The sequence below is a fragment of the Loxodonta africana genome, chromosome 2, assembly GCF_030014295.1.
Source record: "Loxodonta africana isolate mLoxAfr1 chromosome 2, mLoxAfr1.hap2, whole genome shotgun sequence".
Lineage (NCBI taxonomy): Eukaryota > Metazoa > Chordata > Mammalia > Proboscidea > Elephantidae > Loxodonta > Loxodonta africana.
In genome coordinates, this window is record NC_087343.1 from 173,354,158 (window position 1) to 173,378,079 (window position 23,922).

The following is a 23,922-nucleotide window of genomic DNA, read 5'->3' on the forward strand; positions in this document are numbered from 1 at the left end:
TTACGGAGGCAATCATGCTTTTACCCTCCTTTCCTTCCCCCAATCTGTGCCCAGGTAAAAGGAGGTGACAGTGAATCCAAAAGTAGCACAGAAGAGAGAAAAGAAGGCATACAGGTAATGTGGGCCTCCGGGATGGAGTGGCAAAGCACAGGTGGAGCATGCACTCCCGGGAGGGAGACATGCCTCGATTCAGATTCTGGTTCTGCTACTTACTAGCTGTGTGGTATGTTACTTAAATTTACTTGTCTTTTATCTGTAAAGCACAGGTAATACTGCCCATCTCACAAAGCTGCTAGGATAATTGACTAAAGTAATAGGTGATGCTTACTAATAATCAAAGTAACATTTAAAAATAACAGCAGTGACCACAAAATGAGACCTGGTGGTGCAACGGTTAAGCTGCTAACTGAAAGGTTGGTGGTTGAAACCCACCCAGCAGCTCCATGGCAATCTGCTCCTGTAAAGATTACAGCCTAGAAAGCCCTGTGGAGCAGTTCTACTCTGTCACATGGGGTCACTACGAGTTGAAAATCAACTCCACAGGACCTAACGACAACAATATTGACTATGTACTATACCTCAAGTACGGTGCAAAGATTTATATTCAGTAGCCATTTAACACATTTATTGAGAAACTACTGTATGCTAGTTACTGTCGTAGGCACTGGGGATACAGTAATGATCAAAGCACAGACCCTGCTCTCAAGGAGCTTGTACTTATCACCTAATTTAAATCCACCAGTGCTGTTAATATTGGTGTTTCCATTTTATAGGTGAGAAAACTGAGTCTAGGGATGTGAAGTAAACTATCAGGTTTTAAGCCAGGTTTTGTCTGACTCCAGAATCTAAACTTTTAACCACCTGACTGTACTTTTCTCTAAAGGCTTAATCTGCACGTGCCTGACACAGAGGTAGTTTTTATTATTTGTTGTACAGAAGGAAAAGAGAGTATTCAAAGGAGAACGGGTCATTGCACCCCTTGGCAAATGGGCAGACATGTGTGGACTAGCTCCCTGTAGATGAGCCACCTCCTTCTGCCTCAGGCCCCCCTTCCCGCTGAGACTCTGCCTGTTCTCTCTGTGACCCAGAACCTCTCACGCTAAAAGGTCACTTTAAAGGTCTGCTCTACCTTTGTTTTACAGATGAAAGGAACCAACCCACTGCCATTGAGTCAATTTAGTCCCCATAGGGCAGAGTAGAACTGCCCCATAGAGTTTCCAAGGAGTGCCTGGTGGTTTCCAACTGCTGACCTTTTGGTTAGCAGCCATAGCACATAGCCACTACGACACCAAAGTTTCCAAAAGGAACCAAGGCCCAGAGAAAAAGGAACTTGCCAAAGCTGGTAGCAGATCCTTGGCTTCTCATTCCAGGGCGGGGCCCTGATTCTAGCCCCTACCCCACCCCAGGACTCAGCAGCCTCTTTCTCTGTGAGCATCACCAGCAGGGCTGCTAAGGCCCATGGGAGGCACTGGCCTGGCCAAGGCAAAGACAAGGAACAAATTAGATGGGGACAGGAAAGCTCAGAGATCACACAGCCAGGCGATGTGAAGCTAGATCTCAAACTCAAGTCATTCAACTCTAAATTTTCAGCTGACTCCAGGCCATCCTGCGTGCATTCATACACACTCTCTCACATTCATTCTCAATCTCATATTCTCTCTGCCTCTCACAGAATCTGAGTCCAGGAACTGACCACAGTGAGTGTAGGCCCCATTTTTTTCAAGGACAGAGCAGCTATAATATAAAGGTGACACACCAAATATATCACCAGGCATGATTTACTGTATATCTTTGAAAGACTTTCTATATAATTAAACCGACCAAACATTCATCCAGAAGCTGTACCATGCAGCCATTAAAAGAATGAGATTGATCTATGTGCATCTCGAACATAACGTTAAGTGGGAAAAAAGTTGCAGAACAGTTTATATAGGGTAAGCTCATTCAGAAAAAAATATATAGGCACACAATTATGTATGTCAATTACATACACCCCAACAGTGATTATAGATGGGGAGCAGGACTGGTTGGAAGGGTGAAGGCAGGGTAAAGAACTTTCACTTTTTGACTTTGTAACTGCATATTTGAATTTTTAACAATAAACCTGTATTCATTATGTAAGAATAGTTTTTTAATAAATATTTTCTTAAAAAAAATTAGGTTAAAAAAAGGCTTTATCGCAATATCCTTTTCGCAATATCCTTCCTACTGATAGTGAGCTAGACACGCACACACGCACACACACACACACACACAGTGTTTCTCAGAATCCACAGATTCAATCCAGAACACTTCAACCCAGTTTATCTAGATTTCTTTAGAAATAATAATTGCTCCTTACATTTACACAGCGAGTGATTATTCTTGTTAGTTGCTGTCAAGTCAGTTCCAACTTGTGGTGACCCCACGTTAGTTTGTAAAATATTTGTACATGTAAGAAGTTGTGCAAACATTTAGAGGAGGGGTCTTTAATGTGAGGCAAGCTTGGTGGGGGCTATAGACACTCGATAAACCCAATGAAGTGGTACGTCACATGTTTTTATTGGTATAGTTTATACATATTCATAGCTTCCACCCAATTCTCAAGGGAGTCTGCAGCCTGAATAAGATTAAAAAGCACTATATGGCATATCTATGTTCTTTTTCGCAATGAATGTTTCTAGAAAGATACAAAAGAAATTGGTAACAGTGGCTGCCTCTGAGAAGGGAAGAATCTAGAAATCTGAGGTGAGAAAGACTTATTTTTCATTGTACGCCCTTTTGTACTATTTGAATTTATGTTTACTTTATGGGCATGTATTATATCTTCAATTAAACTAGCTCAAATAATTGCTTTGGAGAGAAGAGGGGGCCCAGCAACCATCTAGAAACTCAGCTGAATTCCTCTGTATTAGTATCATTAGCCTGAAGGTCCCACTTGGTATAAATTATCTCTACTTTCTCCAGTCACAAGGAACATGTTTCAAGGAGAGAAGAACAACTGCTGTGGAGATTTTCCATTGCAGCATCGATTTATGAGGCCTGGGAGATGACTTGGGTGAATGGGAGTTTGAACACTGCTGCTGCTGCTACAGCTGTTCCTTCTCCAGGGTCGGCACCAAGCCATCTGGTATGAGTCTCTAGCTCTTAAATCAGCCGGGTCTGCAGACACTCTTGGCTTCTTAAGGTGAGCAGTGAGAAGGCTGGGAAAGTAAGCAGGGGGACCCCACCAGAGTGAAGCATGCAAAACAGAAACACATGGACGGCTTCCTGGTTTCCCAGGTCAATCCAGCTGCTGAAGTGATTTACAAGAGGCTAAGCCAAGTCTCCACTGCTCCAGACCAAGTGGACACAGGAAAAGCCAGAGAGAAGCAGGTCACACCTGCATGTTCCCATTCCTCCTTTTTGGGACGGACTTTGTTTACTTGCAGACTGCAGGTGGTGGTGGCTGGGCCTGCAAACACCATTGCAAGACCAGTTGGCTTGGCACTTGAGCAGGGGATTTGGGGCCATTCTGTTATCACTTCCCAGCCAAAGCTTGTTTCCTGCCTAATTCCCTCTGGCCGACTCACCACACAGCCTTACTGAGGAGATGTGGCCCAATTTATAAACAGACACATGGGATCTGCAGCATGAGAGGCCTTCACTGTGTTTGCGAGCCTGGGGAAGTCTTAGCAGGGCTTCAGTGTTGTAAGTCCAGAGTTATCCTTTATGCTTGTACAGTACTGTAGTGTTTACAAAACACTTAAATAATAATCTCTACCATGCCTACCCCGGGCACCCATTTCACAGATGAGAAAACTGAGGGCTCAGTGACTTTTCAATGTCTGTCTTCCCTCTACCTAGCACAAGGCATCAATATATAATAGGCACCCAATATTAATTTGTTGCATGAATGAAACAATCCTTGGATGAACTGATCCACCGATAAAGAGAAAAGGGCTATGCAGTGGAGTCACCTACTACCAGAAAGAGCGCCAATCGTGCATGTAACTTTGCAATTTCACCGTCAGTGACGTCACATTAGCAGCTTGAAAGTTGTGGTGGGAGTATTTCTACCAGCATATTGGCAGATGATACAAATCAAGCTTTCCCCCGTCCTCCCCCACCCCCCGAGAAAGCCAGCTTTCCAGTATACTGGACCTAAACCTGGGTGATGCAAATGGTTAAGCGCTTGGCTGCTCATTGAAAAACTGGTGGTTCAAGTCCACCCAGAGGTGCCTTGGAAGAAGGCCTGGTGATCTGCTTCTGAAAAATCAGCCACTGAAAACCCGATGGAACACAGTTCTACTCTGACAAGCATAGGGTTGTCATAGGTCAGAACTGACTTGATGACAACTGGTTTTTGGTTTTTCCAAAAAAAATGGAGGAGGAAGCAGTAGGGGTCCAAATAAAGAAAGTTTATTACTTCAACATACACGCATAGATCCTATATATGCAAGGCAGTGGGGTAAACTGGTAGAGAGAAACAAATATTTGAGATATAATTTATGTTCTCAAGGAAGATGCATTCTCAGGTATAAACTTTAATGTGCACACCAATCACCTGGGGATCTTGGTAAAATACAGATTCTGATTCAGTGGGTCTGGGAGGGACCTGAGGTTCTGCATATTGCACAAGCTCTCAGGTGGTTTCAATGCTGTCCATGTGCTGAATAAACATTTAATCCTCACACCACTCCACTGCCATCGAGTCAATTCCGGCTAATAGCAACCCTATAGGACAGAGTAGAACTGCCCCATTGGGTTCCCAGGGCTGTAATCTCTATGGAAGCAGACTGCCACATCTTTCTCCCGTGGAGCAGCTGGTGGGTTTGAACTGCCGATCTTTCAGTTAGTAGCCAAGTGCTTAACCACTGTACCACCAGGGCTCCTTCCCTCACACCTCTAGGTGTATACTATTTCTTTTTTCGGTGTATACTATTTTTATCCACATTTTACAAATGAGACCACAGAGATCCAAGGTCACCTAACTGGTCAACTGCAAAGCCAGCCCTCAAATCCTGCTAGATCAAGGATCGAAGAGTCACCCTCTTCCCAAAACGCTATCTAATTGGAACTTTTGAGTTGATTTTCCATCTTAAAAACAAGTATCCTCATCTCTCCTTTCTCTTCCCATGCTCTCCTTTTACTCCAGACCCATTTCCTACTTCACTGCCTAGAAGTACTACCAGAGAACAGAGAAAAGGAGATGTGAGAGTGCTCAAACTCATCAAGTTCAAGTTCCTCAAAAAATTAAAAGCTTAATACCAGTGAATTTGTGGGTTATCTAGGTTCCCCCTGGTCCCTCCCACCCTCGGCCTTTCTCAGAGCTGGTTTGCACACACTATCAACAGTCTCCTTCCCAAGGCCCCTGCCCAGGGCCAGTCCTGCTTGTCCTGAAAATTTCATCTCTTGCAGAAAGTACCAGACTCCCCTGTGAACCTTCGGAGCCTCTTACCTAACTCCCCGGCAGGTGCTAAGCGTGACACTGGACTCTTCCGCTTTCCTCACTGTCCCATGGTAAAAGCAATGATCCTAGGAAGGAGAAAGGAAGTGGTCAGGCTGAAGAGCAATGATAAGCACGGCAATGTTGATCTCTCATGAAACTCACAGATGATTCATACCAAAAAAAAAAACCCAAACCCACAGCCCTCGAGTCGATGCTGACTCATAGCGACCCTATAGGACAGAGTAGAACTGCCGCATAGGGTTTCCAAGGCTGTAATCTTTACAGAATCAGGCTGCCATATCTTTCTTCCGAGGAGCAGCTGGTGGGTTAGAACTGCCAACCTTTCGGTTAGCAGCTGAGGACTAAACCACTGCTCCACCAGGGCTCCTCAGATGATTGATACTTCATTATGCATCTACCTTAACCTTACATCACTTTACAATCTGCAAAGAGCTTTCCATTTTATCATTTTTATTCTTAAAATAATCCTGTGAGGTGGGGTAGGATAGATGCCATTGCCCCATTGAACAGAAGATGTAGGAACTGAGACTCAGAGGAGCAAAGGGGTCCGTCAAAGTTCTCACTGCTAGTTGGAGAACCCAGGTTTTCAGACTCTCATTCAGAGTTCCTTCCATGACATAAGGTTGGTCACAGGATACCAGGCTTCTGAAAGATCCTGCTTCTCCCCTCCCAAGAATCACCTCTGTGAACCCCTGCAGTAGGCTGAAAAATGTCCCCCCAAAATTCATGTCCACCTGGAACATCAAAATTTGAGTTTATTTGGAATAGGCTCTTTGCAGATGTAATTAAGTTAAGATGAGGTCATACTGGATTAGGATGGACCCTAATTCTAATGGCTGGTTCCTTGTAAGAAGAGAAGAGGACACAGAAAGACTCTCACAAAGAAGGCTATATGAAGACAGAGGCAGACTGAAGTGATGCTGCCACAAGCCAAGGATTGCTGGAAGCCACCAGAAGTTAGGAAGACGCAAGGAAGGATCCTTTCCTAGAGTTTTCAGAGGGAGCATGGCCTTGTCGATGCCTTGATTTTGGACTTTTGGTCTCCACAACTGTGAGAGAATAAGTTTCTGTTGTTTTCAGCTACCTGATTTGTGGTAGGAGCCCTGGTGGTGCAGTGGTTAAGAGCTATAGCTGCTAACCAAGAGGTCAGTAGTTCAAATCCACCAGTTGCTCCTTGAAAACCCTATAGAGCAGTTATTTTTTGTTTTTCGTTTGTGGTAATTTGTTACAGAAACCCTAGGAAGCTCATACACCTCCATCTCCTCAGCTCACGATGATCTTCCTCCCCTGAAACCCTCCACACCTAGATCATACTTAATTTGGCACCTACATCCATGAGTTTAATGTTGCTCTCTAGTCATTGCCATTGCCTCACAGCCTCTCAGTCATCTGGTCTCCTCAACCAGGGTGGCTTCCTCCATCACAACAGACTGCTGTTGAAGACCACTATGTGCCAGGCACTGGGCTAGGCCCTGAAGATCCTGCACTGAGCAGATATAAACACTGTACCAGCATTCATAGAGCTGGTGGTCTTGTGAGAACCAGTCAGTAATTAAAAGATGTAATTATAAACTGTAAGAGAGACTTGAAATAAAAGTTTGAGGTGTTACAGAGTGTGTTTTAAGTAATGCAACCATAGCACTTATGAAGCCAACCAGGATACCGTGAGAGTGCTAAAATGCAAAACCAGGCAAACAGCACAAACCAGGACTGTCCCAGGCAAAACGAGGTGTGATAACAACAGACGCATTCCTACAGGCTTCCTCTCAAATGGGTAAAGAGAAATAAGCTGGTCAGGCAGAAGCCAGGTTCTGCAAAGGTCTTCGGAAGGATATAAACTATATGGCTGCAGACACAGACACTTCCCCTTTTCCCCTAATACCCCAAGCCTAAGCAGGGCCGATCATAAATGCTCCTGCCTTCGCCTATGGAAAAGTACAAGTGATCCATCACAGGACCATGTCTGCTTGCAGTATTCTGTGTCCAGGAGGCAGGGATGTGACCCAGGAGATAGCTAACCCATTTGTCTATATTCTCTGGCTCCACTCACTCCCAGCTCTAGACATGAATATAGCCAAATAATTAAATTCATGCATTTTTGGCACCAGCAAGGCCTGGGTTTACAGCCAGGCTCCCACACCTACCCGCTATGTAACAGTTCCCCAGCCTCTCTGATCTTCTGTGTCTGTAGTCCCCACCTCACAGGGTGGCTGTGAGAATACGAGGTATGAAGGAGCTAGTGTAGTGTACCCAGCACCAGGTATGACAGAGCTAGTGCAGTGTACCCAGCTCGGAGCAGCAGGCAATAAACATCAGTGATCATATTACCAAAGGCAGGGGCTTGGAAGCCCACCAAGGGGCTGAATCTAGAACCTTAGCCTCGTCAATTCTACATCCTGCCCACTGAGCCATGTGGCCAGACCAGAACATAAAGGCCAGGATGGCGCTCAACTCAGGGTCATTCTCCAGACCACAGGTGTCCTGTCATCCGCTGATAATCTGCCGCCGCCAGCATGGCTCCTCTGTCCATTCACGCTCACATGGTCAGAAGGAGGGACATGCACTACCCCTTCCCTCTGCATCAAACTCTCCTGGACTTTAAATAAGTCAGATCCCAACCTTCGGAGGAACACAAAGGAAAGTTCCCTTCCACCCCTACCTGGGCCAGGAGACATCCGCAAGCACCTATGAAAGAAGGTTAGTAGGACAAACTTTCCTTCTAGCCAGGATTCCTCTGCTTTCAAATGCCAGCCCGGCACCTGGCTTTTCCACCCACCCCTGGGCTCTGGGACCTGGGGGTTGAACATCAAGTGCTAAAATTCTGAACCTGGTCCTTAGAACTCAGCAGGGGGCCAAGGAACTCCAAAGCACAGGGCCATTCAGGGGTGAAGAGCGGGCCAGTTCTCCCGGGGAGAGGAGACAGGCTAATATGGGGTAAATGGTGCTCAGAGAAGACGGAGGGAGTCAAGGATTAAAAAAAAAATCCTGGAACCTCTACAAATAAATAGAATTCAAATCCAGAAATGAGTGTGAAGAATCCCTGTACATCTTCCTATGTTTGGAATGATGCTACCATTTATCACAGCCTGGGGGATCTCTGAAACAGCCTAGCAACTGACTTTTGTAATATGCTTTACAATTTGCGAAGGGCTCTCACATATGTTATCTCATGTGATAATAACAGCTGCCATTGACTGTTATTAACAATCAGAGCTAAGTCTACCTAGGTCTTGCTACTTGACCAGCAGCAGACACAGATGTTCTTCTTTTAATTCTGACCACAGCCTTATGAGGTAGATGTTACTATTGCCATTTTTTAAAGAGGAAACTAGAAATTGGAGCAGTTTTAAGTCATTTACGAGATCACATAACAGCCTGGTTCCAGACTCCAGGCTCTGAACCACTCTCATCAGGCCAGCATTGTGCTTGGGACTCTGAAGTGATGTTTTCTAATCTTCCACCCCACCATCAACATGTGAGGTAGGGAGAGGGAAAGAAAAAACCTATTGCTGTCAACTTTCCTGGCTGTAATCTTATGGAGGGGCCCTGGTGCAAACTGCATGAGACTTCATTTGCCAAAGCTTTATTATCCCCTAGCACCAGAGGAGATTTAAGTTCTTGTTTAAGTTTAAGCCTGGCCACTAACTGGTTATCTGAAGTTGGGCAAGCTAGTTCTCCTCCCAATTTTCTCATCTGTAAAATGTGGGGTTGAAAGAACTGTTTATAAATTCCCATAAGTGATTCATTTTACCCTTCCAGAGCCCTGAGAGTTAGATATTAGTATATCCAAGTATCAGATGAGGAAACTCAAAACCAGTGTGATCCAAAGGGTTGTTTCAGGTCACATAGCTAGGAAAAGCCAAGACTATAGACCTAGCCTTCAGACCCCAAGCCCTGTAACTCTTTCTATTGGAATAGATTCACAGCCCATTCCCCCAGTGATCTGACCTAGATCAGGGCTATAGCGTAAAGGACCAACTAATGAGTCTTGATAAGGTTCCCAGAATGCCCGCTAACCCAGGCCAAGTTTGGAAGCAAGAGTGCGGGCCTCAGAATTTGGGTCAAGTGCAGCTAAATGGGTTATTGCATTCCCATTTCTCTTTGAGTTAGCTTCCAAATAAGAACGCTGACTGGGAGCCACATGGGACTGGGTGGGAGGGTTGCAAGAATCCGCTAACCAAGTATAAGAAAATAAAGTTGTCCCACGGTTCGAGTCACCGGGTGGCACAAACAATTAAGTGCTTGACTACTAGCCAAAATATTGGTGGTCCAAGCTCACCCAGAGGTGCCTCAGAAGAAAGACCTGCTTCAAAAAGGTCACAGCTCTGAAAACCCTATGAAGCACAGTTCTACTCTGACACATGTGGAGTCACCATGAGTCAGAATCACCTCAACCCGGCAACTGGATTTTTTTTGTTTTGGTCTCATGGTTGAGCTAAGATAGGCTTCAGTCAACAAAGCCTTCTGGAAGGAAGGGGATTCCGAGGATGAGGGGAAACTCCTTCCCACTCCTCTGTTTCTGAAAGGCCGTTATAACATCTCTGCCTGATGCAAAAGCTGAGAGCACAAAGAACAAGGAAATTATCAGAGTCATGAAGTCACAGCATTCCATCTCAGCTTCTTGGCCCGAGGTGGCCACCCCAGGGGGCTTTCACAGTAGGAAGCATGAGCTCATGGCAAACTTGTGGACTGAGACCCATTCTTGAGCTCTGGGGTACAGAAGCAGCAGGCGCCAAACTCAGAGGAGGGTGATTTTGCGAGATCTTAAAAGCTAGGGGCTGTGCCCACCCCCTATCCCTGGAGGCAGAGAAAAGAGGTCTCAATGAAGGGAAGGGACGTTTTGACCAAGGGGCATTGAGGGAAGTGTAGATTCCAGAGGCTGGACTCACTGCTGGACAGGCTCCCGAGAGATGAGAAGATCTAGCTGACTTGCCTGCTGCAGGCACTGGCTACACCGCCAATTCCTTTATACTTAGAGCGACCTCATCAAGGACAGTCTTGATCTTCACAACAAATCATTCTCATCTCTCTACTCCCTCTTTCTCCTCAATGTTCTGATCCACCCAACTATCCAAAATAGTCCCTCAGACAGCTAGTTACTATGCTCTAGGACCCTTAGAGCTAAGAAAACTTAACTGTCCTGAGTCCTTTTCCCCATTCCAGTATAATCTGACAAACTGATTATTGTTGTTAGTTGCCCTTGAGTAGATTCAAACTCAGGGGGACCCCATCTGTGCAGAATAGAACTGTTCCACAGGGTTTTCAAGGCTGTGACCTTTCAAAAGCAGATCACCAGGCCTGACTTCTGAGGCACCTCTGGGTGGGTTCCAACCACCAACCTTTCAGCTGGTAGTCGAATGCTTAGCCATTTGCTCCACTTAGGGACTCCTAATGACTGATAGTGGCTATCTCTGTCATACTAGACATTTGCAATCCAGCAGAAGTATTTTAAAGAATGGACCATGTGAGAATCTCGGGTTCCATGGAAACACTGAGGCAGAGGAACCCCTCCTGCTGGCCTCCATACCACATCTCTCAGGCATCCACACCACTGAAGTCCATTATGCTTTGCCCCAAAGGCAAAAGACCACTGTTGCTCCTTCCAGAATCCATTTTTTTTCTTCCCTTCCCTCTCCTCCCTCCCCCATCAGTTCAGAGTCTGAGAAAGGTCACTCTAATCCAGGGCTTCTTAACCTCAGCACTATTGACATTACAGGCTGGATAATTCTTTGTTGTGAGGGCTGTCCTGTGTGTTGTACGATGTTTAGCAGCATCCCTGGTCTCTACCATCTAGATGCCAGTAGCACTCCCACTCCATTTATGACCACCAAAAATGCCTCTAGACATTGCAAGTGCCCCTTGAGGGGCAGTATAACCCCTGGTTGAGAACCACTGTTCTAATCCTACCAATTCCAACAGGCACCCCAGTAGGAAGAGCTAGCAAACCATGAAATGTGTACGATTTACTGCCATGAATGTCCACCAGTGGGATGTGGGAAAGGCAAGCTAACATGTATCTATCTGAACGGCCAACTGAAAAGCCAAACATCCCTACTCAAAAACACCTTTCAGGGAAAAATATCCAATATGAAGTCAGCAGCAAAATAGGAAAAACTTTATAACCTAAAATTACTTTCAAAAGTCGAGCTACAATTAGTGGTTACCAGAGGGAGGGAGAAGTGAGGAGCTATTGCTTAATAGGCATCTGTTTGGGGTAATGACAAAGTTTTGGAAATAGGTAGTGGTGATAGTTACACAACATTGTAACAACAATGTCACTGAAATATACACTCAAAAAATATATGTTACTACAGAAACTTCGTAGCATAATGGTTAAGCCCTCGGCTGCTAACTAAAAGGTTGATAGTTCTAACCCACCAGCAGCTCTGCAGGAGAAAAGACCTGGCAATCTGCTCCTGTAAAGATTTGTTGTTGTTGCTGGGTGCCGACGAGTTGGTTCTAACTCATAGCGACCCTATGTACAACAGAATGAAGCACTGCCTGGTCATGTGCCATCCTCACAATCTTTGTTATGCTTTAGTCCATTGTTCCAGCCACTGTGTCAATCCATCTTTTTGAGGGTCTTCTTCTTTTGTGCTGACCCTCTACTAAGCATGATGTCCTCCTCCAGGAACTAGTCAGCCTAGGAAACTCTATGGGGCAGTTTTACTGTGTCCTGTAGGGTCGCTATAAGTAGAAATTGACTCAACGGCACACAACAATGACAATGTATATTTTACTACAGTACAATTTTTAAAGCATTTTTAAAAAATTTTTAAGGCAGACTACAAAATTTGTGTGCATGGACATTACAGCTGTGGAAACCTTACACATCTAGATGAAAAGGACCAGCTAGACATCTGATGGCATGAGACGACAGGATCATGGGTAAATTATTTCTTTTACTTAAAGTTTTTTTAATATGTGGGTAATTAACATAAGGAGTCCCTGGATGGTGCAAACAGTTAACTCACTTGGCTAGAGGTGCCTCAAAAAACAGGCCTGGTGATCTATTTCTGAAAATCAGCCATTGAAAACCCCATGGAGCACAGGTCTACCCTGACATACATGGGTTGCCATGAGTCAGAATTGACTCGATGACAGCTTTTTTTTTTTTTTTAATTACCATGGAGTGAAGAAAATGTATATTGCACTGTGATTATACCAATTTTAATTAGTCATGATTACCCTAAAATGTTCTATTTGTTTGTTTGGCCCTATTAGCCAGAAAAGGAGAGGGGGCACTTATGAAACAATAAACCCACATTTTGCTTTTCCGGCTCACTCCCTTCGTCTTCATCAGAGGAAACCGTTACTTCAGGAGTAACCATGCCCATCATGTGTCTCATCAGTCCCTAGGAGTGGCAACTGGATAGGGCAGGTGTTTGATGTATATTTGTTGACCTGAGCTTACCTTGGACTTCAGCATGGTGGTTCGAGGGCTTCCACTGGGAGTATAGTGGGTTTCTGTGTAGGTTGGAGCAAAAAGATCTCTGCAAAGAACAAAAACAGACATTTGTATCCTTAGTTGATGACTCCACCCTCCTGGTAACAGCAGCCAGTGATTTTAATGGAACCAGACAGGACCACCCAAGAATCTCCACGCAGAAGAAACCAGGCAGCCATAGGTGGCTGAGGAACAAACAGAAAAACAGAGGGAAGTTTGTTATTAAGTTGATATTCATTGGTATCATCACTTAGTTCAGGCACAACCAGATGAAGCCGACAGAACTAAAACAATGGTTCTTAACTTATTCTGTGTCCGGGGGAAATACAGATGCAAACACGTGCACAAAATGTCCCAGGATTCATGAACTCTATTTTGTATCTCTACTGATTTGCCAGCATCATATCCACCAATTTTTACTATCAGCGCACCAATTTTTTTTTAAGGTAATAAACTCTTCCTTGTTGCACGTAGTTTGGTGGGACTGTCAATAAGGTGTCCTACCCAGTCCCGGCCAAGAGGTGCCCTATGGTTCAAGCCAAGTCAATGGAATAATGTTGCATGGGCTGAGCAGATAAACGTGATTCATCTGCCCCTTTGTTCCTGGGGCTGCCTTTTGCCTGTCCCTTCCAAGACCTAGTAGTTCAGATTTCCTGAGACCTGGTAGTTTTGTACATTACCTTTTCAATAAATTATATATATTTTTGTCTTCCCTAAAATTGAACACTGATTTCTCCCTTTCACAGACTCCTTGAAGCTAAGGTAAGAATCCCTCACCAAAGACAAAGCAATACCAAATAAGATTCCTAGAATTTCTATGAAAGTTAAAAGCAAAACAAAAGGACCAAATGGATGTTTCAACTAGCTCAGCCACATTAAAAGCAGAACGGATCTATTGAAAGTCAAGGTCAAGGGGGCAAAAGGGTTTCTAATGGAAGGCACCATTAAAAATTGGAGTCTAGATGAGAAGGCAGAAAGGGATAGGAGCTGGTTGAATGGACATGGGGAACCTGGAGTGGCAACGGGGAGTGTGCTGTCATATTGCAAGTAGGGTCACACAACAATATGTGTATAAAGTTTTGTACAAGAAATTAACTTGAGCTGTAAACTTTCAGCTAAAGCACAATTAAAATTAAAAAACTGGAATCTAGTGGTGGGCTTGGCAACCAATGTCACAAAACAATATGTGTATTAAATGTTTAATGAGAAATGAATTTGCTCTATAAAACTTCATCTAAAGCACAATTTAAAAAATGGTGTCTAACACAAAAGCATGATGTGGATGTATGTGTACTAATGTGGAAAGACATCTAAAATAGAGTCAGATGGAAATAGTAAATTATAGAAAAGTTCATATTATAAAAGTCCATTTTCATGAAAAAATAATAATGGTGTACATGAGTGCACGCATTAAAAACAATTGCCGTAACAAGAGCTCATTCTTAATGGTGGTTATCTCAGGGGATTAAAGAAGCTGTTCAGTATCTAAATTACACATTTCTGAAATCGGTTGAATTTTTTTCTAATTATCGTGTATTTATTTTGAAAGCTGAGAAACTCATTTAAAATTGATTTTTACAAAAGAAGAAGACGGTGGCTGAGGCCAGCACAGAAAGCCGAGGAATCTTCAGAGATGACCTGGGTTTTGGAAAAAGTGACATTTTCCAGCAAGAGAGGGTCAGGTGAGAGAGTCCCTCTAGTCACCTCCAGCTCTAAATTCTGGGACTGACTCTCAGATTCCCAGCTCCCTCAATCTCCAGCGTGAAGTCAGAAGAAAAAATGCCCTAAGAATTGTCTCTTGCAATACGTCAAGCCTTCAACATCAGCCTTGGACAAAAAAAGAAAAAGAAACCCAGCAGGAAAACATAAAAATAAAGCAAAGCACAAAAACCAGCTTGTGCAAAGAAGTTGTCAATCACATGGAAAATTTGGGTCAGTGGTTAATGTGCCAGATTCTCCCCAGCACCTCTCTCTTTCTCCTTAGCATCTAATCAGGACCCAAGGGAGGGTTCTCCCATTTGTCTGGAGGAGATAAACTGTAAGCATCACAAGGGCAGAGGCTTGACATTTGTTCAGTGAAAGAACTAATTAATTACTGAATGAATAAACGAGTAGTTCACCACACTAGTAGTTTAGAGTATGGTCTGGAATCCAGAGACTGAGGTTTCGATTTCAGCTCTGACACATACTATCTCTGGCCATGAGCAAGTTACTTTGCCTCTCTGGACTTTTGTTTCCTCTTCTGCAAAAAGAAGGGTAATACACCTACTTGACGGGGCTATTTGGCGTAGTGGTTAAGAGCTTGGCTGCTAACCAAAAGGTCGGCAGTTCGAATCCACCAGCTGCTCCTTGGAAACCATACAGGGCAGTTCTACACTGTCCTATAGGGTCGTTATGAGTCGGAGTCGACTCAACGGCAATAGTTTTGGTTTGGTTTAGCAGGGCTATTGTTTTTACATAATACATGTAAAGTGGAGCTTAATAAAGATTAGTGATTATCATCATTGATTCTAACAGAGATTGATGGAAGAACTCAGAAAAACGAATGAAATTCACCTATTTCTTCTAACTCTCCCAGCCATCAACTCTCCAATAAGTCATTTGAGAGAAGTAATAAGAAGCAATTAGCTCATTCCTGCCACCTACTTCTGGGGTCTGCTTTCACAGTCTGCCTGGACTGCACAACGGATGACCGGTCAAGGGTTAGAGTTTAATGGTTCACCTGGGTGACAAGGGAGAGATGTGAATTTTCCAGCAGGAAATGAGCTCCTGGTAAATATATTCTCAGCCTCTTCTGAGTCTTAGCGGGAAAATATTCACCCAGTAACATTAAGATGCTCCAAAGATAACGATCCAAATTTAGCCTCAGAGGTGTCCATCTTCTTGCCAGCCCTCAGTCACATGCCCTCAGAAGGATAAGTAACTCCTTCTACAGCTTCTTATTCTGAAGATCTGCCTTCATTGTCATAGAACTCCCAGAGCCTTAGCACTGAAAGGGACCTGAGAAACCATTAGTCAGACTCACTAGACTGTGGGCTCCCTAAGAGCAGAAACCGAAGTTGCCTTGTTCAAGGATTTTCCCCAGCACCCAGCACTTAGCAGGTAGGCAAAAACCAGCTGCCATCAAGTCAATTCTGACTCAGAGCAATCCCACATGTGTCAGAGTAGAACTGTGCTCCACAGGGTTTTCAATGGCCAATTTCTCTGAAATAGATCTCCAACCCTTTCTTCTGAGGCACCTCTAGGTGGACTCAAACCTCCAACCTTTTGGTGAGTAGCCAAGTGTGTTAACCGTTTGCACCACCCAGGCAATCCAGCAAGCAGGCAAACCAAAAAAAAAAAAAAAAACCCATTGCCATTGAGTCGATTCCAACTCACAGCAACCCTATAGGACAGAATAGAATGGGCCAACAGGGTTTCCAATGAATGGCTGATGGACTTGAACTGCCGACCTTTTGGTTAGCAGCAGAACTCTTAACCACTGCGCCACCAGGGCTCTGCAGGCAGGCAGTGAGTGACTGAGTAAGTGAGTGAGTGAAGGAGTGAGTGAGTGAGTGTAGATAAAGAAATGAATGAATAAATGAACAAATAAAAGAATGAATGAACGAACAAATCTTCTACCTAGTAGAGGAATTTGCCTGGTAGCCATTCAACATTTGCTTGAACACCACCAGGGACTGGGAGCTCCTGAGACCATCCACTCCATTTCTGACCATATATAGTAGTTGGAGAAAGTGTTTACACTGAACCAAAAACTGCCCATCTGTAACTCGCACCCACTGGCCCTTACTCAGTCCTCTGAGCCTACACTGAATAATCTGCTTTTTCTCCTACATGACAATCCTTTCCCACAGACTTTTGTTGGTAGGTGTCAACTGGTTGAGTCCATTTTTGACTCTTAGTGACCTCACATGACAGAATAGAACTGCTCCATAGGGTTTTCTTAGCTGTAATCTTTACAGAAGCAGATTGCCTGGTGTTCTCTCCCATGGAGCTGCTGGGTAGGTTCAAACCACCAACTTTTCAGTTTGGAGCCAAGTGCTTAACTGTTGTACCACCATGACTCCTTTCCCATGGCCCAGGACCTAGCTAAAAATGCACATTATCAGGCTCCCACCCCAGATCTACTGATTAAGACAGAAATTCGGGGGTTGGCACCACCCTCCAGGTGACTCTAGTGCTTGCTGAAATCTAGCACCACACCCTAGACCACAAGCTGTCATCATACCTTTAAGGCAGATAAGCTTCAAAGTGTCTAAAAGCGGCTCCCATCATCTTCTACCTCCACCACATCCTGGGTCATTCCGAGCTTGGGAAACCCACAAAGGTCACGACATAATCATCAACAGCTATTTACTGTGCTAAAAAGGAGTCCTGGTGGCGTAACAGTTAAGTGCTCAGCTGCTAACCAAAAGGTCGGCAGTTGGAACACACCCAGCAGCTCTGCGGGAGAAAGACCTGGTGATCCGTTTCCATAAAGATTACAGCCTCGGAAACCCTATGGGGAAGTTCTCCTGTGTTACATGAGTCACTGTGAGTCAGAATCAACTCCACAGCATGCAACAACAACAACACCGTGCTAAGTGCTTGCCTTATTTCATTTAACCTTCACAGCACACCTGTGACATAGGTACTGTTGTTAGGTGCTGTTGAATCAATTTCTACCCATAGCAGCCCTGTGTGACAGAGCAGAACGGCCCCACGGGGTTCCTTAGGCTGTAATCATCATGGAAGCAGATCACCAGGTCTTCCTCCCGCAGAGCTGCTGGGTGCATTCCAACCGCCAACCTTTTGGTTAGCAGCCAAGTGCTCAACTGTTGCACCAGCAGGGCTCCTTCTCCATTTTGTAGATGAAGACACTGAGGCCCAGTTCTCACAACACAGTGTCGGAGCTGGGTTTTAAACTCCATTCTGTTGGACCTAGCCATGACTTTAAAGCAGTTTGCTGCTTTGTCTCAGAAGGTGGAAGCAGCTGAAGCGTTGCCAGGAACAGTGTGCCCAAATCACAATGTGATGGTGATGATAGCTGCCTTGAGGGCATAGATGGTGTCACAAAAAAGAAGACCATTAGCTCTTAAAAGACAGGTGGATATATGCAGAGAAAAGCTACCACTACCGGTACCAGTTGTCGTCCAGTAGACTCTGACTCATGGTGACCCTGTGTGTGTCAGAGTAGAACTGGGCTCCACAGGGTTTTCATGGCTGATGTTCCAGAAGTGGACCACGAGGCCTTTCTTCTGAGGCACCTCTGAGTGAACTCCAACCTCCAACCTCTCAGTTAGCCGCTGAGCCCCTTAACCATTTACACCACTGCTCCCCTCCGCCCCGCAAAAAAAAAAAAAACAACCAGTTGCCTTCAAGTTGATCGTAACTCATGGCAACTCCATGTGCTTCAGAGTAGAACTACTCCATACGGTTTTCAATGGCTGTGACCTTTTGGAAGTAAATCCCCAGGCCTTTCTTCAATGGTGCCTCTGGGTGGACTCAAACCTCCAACCTTTCAGTTAGCAGTGAGCATGTCAGCTGCACTACCCAGGGACCTCAGGGGTAAGTAAAGCATAGGGCTAGAAAAGGAAGGTGGACTTGTACAAACCTCAAGCCCAGTTCTTTGGAAATAATAAATGGGGCTCCTGATGTTGGCCAGTAAGGTCCTTCTTTCTAGAGACAAAGGGGAGGGTCATGTTTCATTACTATCATCTGTACACTTTTACCAATAAAGACTGGCTTCATACTCTTTCCCCACTGCCCCAGGCTAGGCCTGTATATGCCCACGTGCCCAGGTGTTCCCCCAGCATGCTCCCAGAACCAAAGATGCTACCTCTGCAGAGATGAGGCCACACGGCCACTGAGCAGCCCAGCCCCCTCCCCCCCTTTCTGGCCACATCTCCTTCTCATCTCCCTGACAAGAGGCTGGCTCAGCAAATCAGCAGGAAGCCGTCTCTCACCACTGCATTGCATTAGGATTTTCAGGAAACGAATTGTGAGTGATGTGTGTCCAGGAAAAGAGAAGGATGTCCAAGTTTTCCCACCCTGCCCCCTCCTTTTGCTGGCTCTAAAGGAAAAGCAGTTTCTGTCATACCATCCTGCACTCCTGAAGCTCTCTATCCATCCTCTCCAAGCTCACAGCCCACAGGCGGAGATCCAGCCACACACAGAAGACCACTCCCGACCAAGTCACACATCCTAATGATAATAGCAACCAGCATGGGAGTATTGGCTGTAGGCTAAGCTCAAGCAGCTCAGACCTCAAAGTCCATAAGCATAACCTACATTTTCTGAACCCTACCCTAAGAAAATAAGCTGTCCCCCAAATGTTATTAAATGCTGTTGAGTCACTACCGACCCATAGCGACCCTATGTACAACAGAAACACCGCCCAGTGCTGCGCCATCCTCACAGCCGGTGCTATGTTTGAGCCCACTGTTGCAGCCACTGTATCAGTCTATCTCACTGAGGGTCTTCCTCTTTTTTGCTGACTCTCTACTTTATCGAGCACGATGTCCTTCTTCTTGTACTGGTCCCTTCCGATAATATGTTCAAAGTAAGCGAGACGAAGTCTTACCATTCTCGCTTCTAAGGAGCCTTGTGCTGTATTTCTTCCAAAACAGGCTTGTCCTTTCTTCTGGCAGTTCATGGTACATTCAATATTCTTCACCAAAACCATAATTCAAATGCATCAATACTTCTTCAGTCTTCCTTATTCAATGCCTAGCCTTCGTATACATATAACCCCCCAAAATTAGGCAATTGAAAATATCGTGGCTTGGGTCAGGCACACCTTAGTTCTCAAGGTGACATCTTTGCTTTTTAGCACTTTAAAGAGGCCTTTTGCAGCAGATTTGCCCAATGCAATACATCGTTTGATTTCTTGACTGCTGCTTCCGTGGGCATTGCATCATGGATCCAAGTATAATGAAATCCTTGACAACTTCAATCTTCTCTCCATTTATCATGATGCTGCTTATTGGTCTAGCTGTGAGGATTTTATTTCCTATACATTAAGGTGTAACCAACACTGAAGGCTGTAATCTTTGATCTTCATCAGTAAAAACGCCAGGGAAAACATGTGGTCATTCTCCAGGAAAGAACAGTTATTATTGACTAAGGTAGCCAGGAATCTGTTCATATATTCAGCCAGACCCCAAAAGCACTCTCCAGTCTGGATACAGTTCTGACCCACCATTCTTAAGGCTCAGAACCTTCAAGCCCACAACTGACCCTTTTAGTACTTCTGGGTAAAACCCTCTGGGGAGGGAGAAGCAGTGGAACTAAAACAGATTTGCACGGTTTCCTTTCACATCTCCTCTGAGCTCAACCCTGCTTCTCTCGCTTCAAATAAACAGACAGTAAAGATACGCTGATAATGATGTGAAAAATACTTTGAGAAAAACAACCTATACAGACTGCTCAGCATGAGCAAATATTAGGCCTCTCATTCCAGCAGTTACTTTACTGACATCTCCTTCTCTGGTCTCATTCCATCTTGTTCTTTCAAGTGTTTACCAGTGGCCATCAAGTCAACTCGATTCATGGTATATCAAAGTAGAACTGTGCCCCATAGGATTTCCAGAGGCTGGTTTTTCAGAAGTCGATCTCCAGGCCTTTCTGCCAATGAGCCTCTGGATGGATTCAAACCACCAAGCTTTCCATAAGCAGCTAAGCTCATTAACCACTTAAGTTAATTGACCCAGGGATTCCCTTCCAAGAGTATCCAGGCATTATTTGTACACTGGTGTGATGCACTGGGGCCGGGGGTGGGGGCACAACCTTACTGGTCTCTCTTAGGTTACATGACGGGTCCTCACCCAAACCCGTTCACAATAACCTAAGCCCGTTTCATTTCTTGCTAGCACTTTTAATGCCATCTTCATAGGACTTAACAACTGCACAACACCCAGAAAGGCTGTGAAAAAATAAAAAATCCCAGGGCCCTTCCCAGCCCTACTGACAATCATATTCTCTAGGGAAGGACTCAGAAATCTGTATTTTTAATTGTTTTTCCAGGTGATACTTTCTTCGGCTACATTTGATCAGTTTTAACACTTTAAATTCTTTTTCCCATTTCCGGCTGATCATCCCCCCAAAATCTAAAAATGATACCAGCCAAGCACAGGGGGAAAGCCTAAGGCTCAGCATGCTTTGGTTTGAGTCCCAGCTCCACTAAAAAAAATGTGGCCTTCCACATACCAGAAAACAGACAAAAGGAGATCGGTCGACCTCTTCGACTCTAAGCAGTCCGTCTAAGGTTTTCAGACTCTGAGCGGCAATGTAGCTTTGTGAGACTTACAGTTTACAATTAATTAGGGCACCCCTTATACAACATGGCAAAATTAAATGTGAACTTATAAAAACTAATAAGATACAAGAGAGATGCAAATGATTTCTGCCCAATAGAAAAGATAACTCCCGCTCACTGCTAACCAAAAGTTTAGTGGTTCGAGTCAACCCAGAGGCACCTCCTGTCAATCTACTTCCGAAAAATCAGTCAATAAAAATGCTATGGAGCACAGTTTGGATAAGGGCTATTTACACATATGAGGTCACCATGAGTCAGAATCGACTTGAAGGCAACTGGTTTGTTTTGGTTTTTTGGGGGGATATTACTAACCAGATTTATATCTAATTTAGCAATCATCTCAACATTCCTTTTTTTCACTGATTATATTAAAAATTCATTAGTTATATATATATATATATACACACACATACACACACATATATATTTCCCTCTAATTTTAAACCAGTTTTATCATCTTGCTGGGTCCACTATTAATTAGATAAATAAAACTTTGACAAGTGTTCACCATACATTTGTATGAGAATTGTTTTGGCTTAAGCAACCTAACTCCCTTGGAGCCTCCATTTCCTAGAATGCAAAATGAGCCAAATAATAATCAAGTTCAAGTTCTAGGTCTGCCACTTATAAGTGGTGCGACTATTGGCAAGTTGGTTAGGTAACCTCTCTGTGCCTAAATTTTCTCATCCATAAAATGGGGGGAATGATAGAATCTACTTCATAGGGTTGCTGAAAAGCACTTAAAACAGTGCCTGGGACATTGTAACACTATATAACTATTTGTTAAAAAAAATGAATGTGAAAATTTCTCTGTAAAGTATAAACTATTTGTGCCACGAATGCTGCTATTATTCTTTCCAAAACTATGTGTAAAAAATGTGGCAAAATCCTAATAATTGTTAAATCCAGATAATGGGTATCTGAGAGTTCACAATACTACTTTCTCTCCATTTGTGCACATTTGGAAATTTTGATATTAATATTTCTTAACTACCTGGGTGATACTGCTCAAGTCACAAGCTACTCGGCCCTGGTTTCCCTTTCTATCAAATGGAAATGGTGTCTGGTGCCCAGGACGGACAGGCACTAGGAAGTGTTTTTGAAAAGCAGCAGTGCTATGCTAATCCAATGGCCTACGCTATTCCATGTTTGGGACAAAATAATAAACTCAGTAAGTATTGTTTTGTTTTCTTTTGTTTTCAAAGAGGGAGAAAGAAAAGAGGGGAAGAGACAGCTTGAGCTGTTTCAGAACCAAGATTTCCAAACCAGTGCTCATTCCACTCCTGACTCCAAAGGAATGGAAACAAACCAACATGCCAAAGGCATGGCCTGAAAACCAAATAAGGAAACTGATGCATCCAGGGCCCCATAAGCAGGGGCACTCCTTTTTGAGGGAACAGAAAGGCCAAAGAAGGGAGAATTTAAAAGTTGCTTCTAATGTAAAGAGCTGGGACTTCCTCCCCAAGGATTCAATTGAAAAAGCATCGTGAGTCCCAGAGAACCAGCTTCAGGAGCAACATTGCAAACAAGATGGCACCACCCACGAGCCTGGCAAAAAGCCCAAGCTACTTGGTATGTTTTCTTTAACCTCTATTAAGGAAGTTCTCGAACAATGCATTAAGTCAACACTCCTTTTCACCAACTGCTTCCCATTACATCTTCTCCCAGTCCCCAAAAGACCCGACACCCCACCGACCGGCTCTTGGTTCTATGTTTTGCTTTTGCGTTATATACCTAAGGATGTTTGGATGAGGACTGTTTACTGCTTTGGCCAGCGGGGTCTTTATTTAATCCTCTTTGTGCCTCCCTGTTGGCTGGCTCTACGGAGATGAGTAGCCTCTCTGTGTAAACAGGTCCCTCTTCTTGGGCTCAGGCAGCTTAACTGGAAGGGACATGTTGTTGCTAATTGTTGTTGTTAGCTGCCATCAAGTCAACCCCGACTCATGGTGACCCCATGCACAAGGGAACAAAACGCTGCCCACCAGTCCTATGCTATCCCCATAATCGGTCGTGGATCAGACTGTTGCAATCCATAGGTTTTCACTGGCTGATTTTTAGAAGTAGATCTCCAGGCCTTTCTTCCTAGTTTGTCTTAGTCTGGCAGCTCCACTGAAACCTGTTCAGCATCATAGCAACACACACACCTCCACTGACGGACAGGGGATGGCTGGGCATGAGGTGCGTTGGCTGGGAGGATGGGAGGTGAGGGGGCCTCAAAACCCAGGAAGAGTTCACAGCCTTGTTTTGCAGTGTCTCAAATAGCCCAATATGGGTATTGACTGGAATCGGTAAGAATGGTTAGGGGAAGTGAAGTACTATCTTTACTCTTTCTAAAAACAAAACAAAACAAAAAACCTTAGGTAAAAAACCTTGGTAACCTCAGTTTATCAGATTAACAGATCATAACTTGAAGGGAAGTGTCACTGGGAAGGGCTCTGAAGAAAACAGCCATATTATAAAGATAAACTAATGTAGAAGGCACAGGGGCGGTGAAGAAAATAACCTCTAAGTTTGAGAATATGCTTACAAGAGGTGAAGAGATGGATTATTCCCTGAAATAAACAACCAACCTACCAAACAAAAAACAGGTGAATAAAGACCACAACCTGCCTTAAATTTTGCTGTTTAGTCCCTTTTAGCCTCTAATTGAATATCCCAGTAACTATATGAACCTCGACCAATGTTTCTTAGCATTCTAAAACACAAGTCACAGCTGAAGCCCAAGTCAAAAATGCTCCAACTGTAAAG

General features: G+C 44.2%; 1 protein-coding gene across 3 annotated transcripts in view; it reads right to left on the reverse strand.

Annotated features, from left to right (window-relative positions):
• The window catches only part of ADAM19 (ADAM metallopeptidase domain 19), a 112,877-nt gene that overhangs the window by 52,469 nt on the left and 36,486 nt on the right, over nt 1–23,922 (reverse strand). For all 3 annotated transcript variants that reach the window (XM_064278863.1, XM_064278858.1, XM_064278853.1), the window contains exons 4-5: nt 12,846–12,924; nt 5,420–5,496 (exon numbers count right to left, since the gene is read on the reverse strand). In XM_064278863.1, the coding sequence (XP_064134933.1) occupies nt 5,420–5,496; nt 12,846–12,924 (156 nt within the window). The remainder of the gene's footprint in view (nt 1–5,419; nt 5,497–12,845; nt 12,925–23,922) is intronic.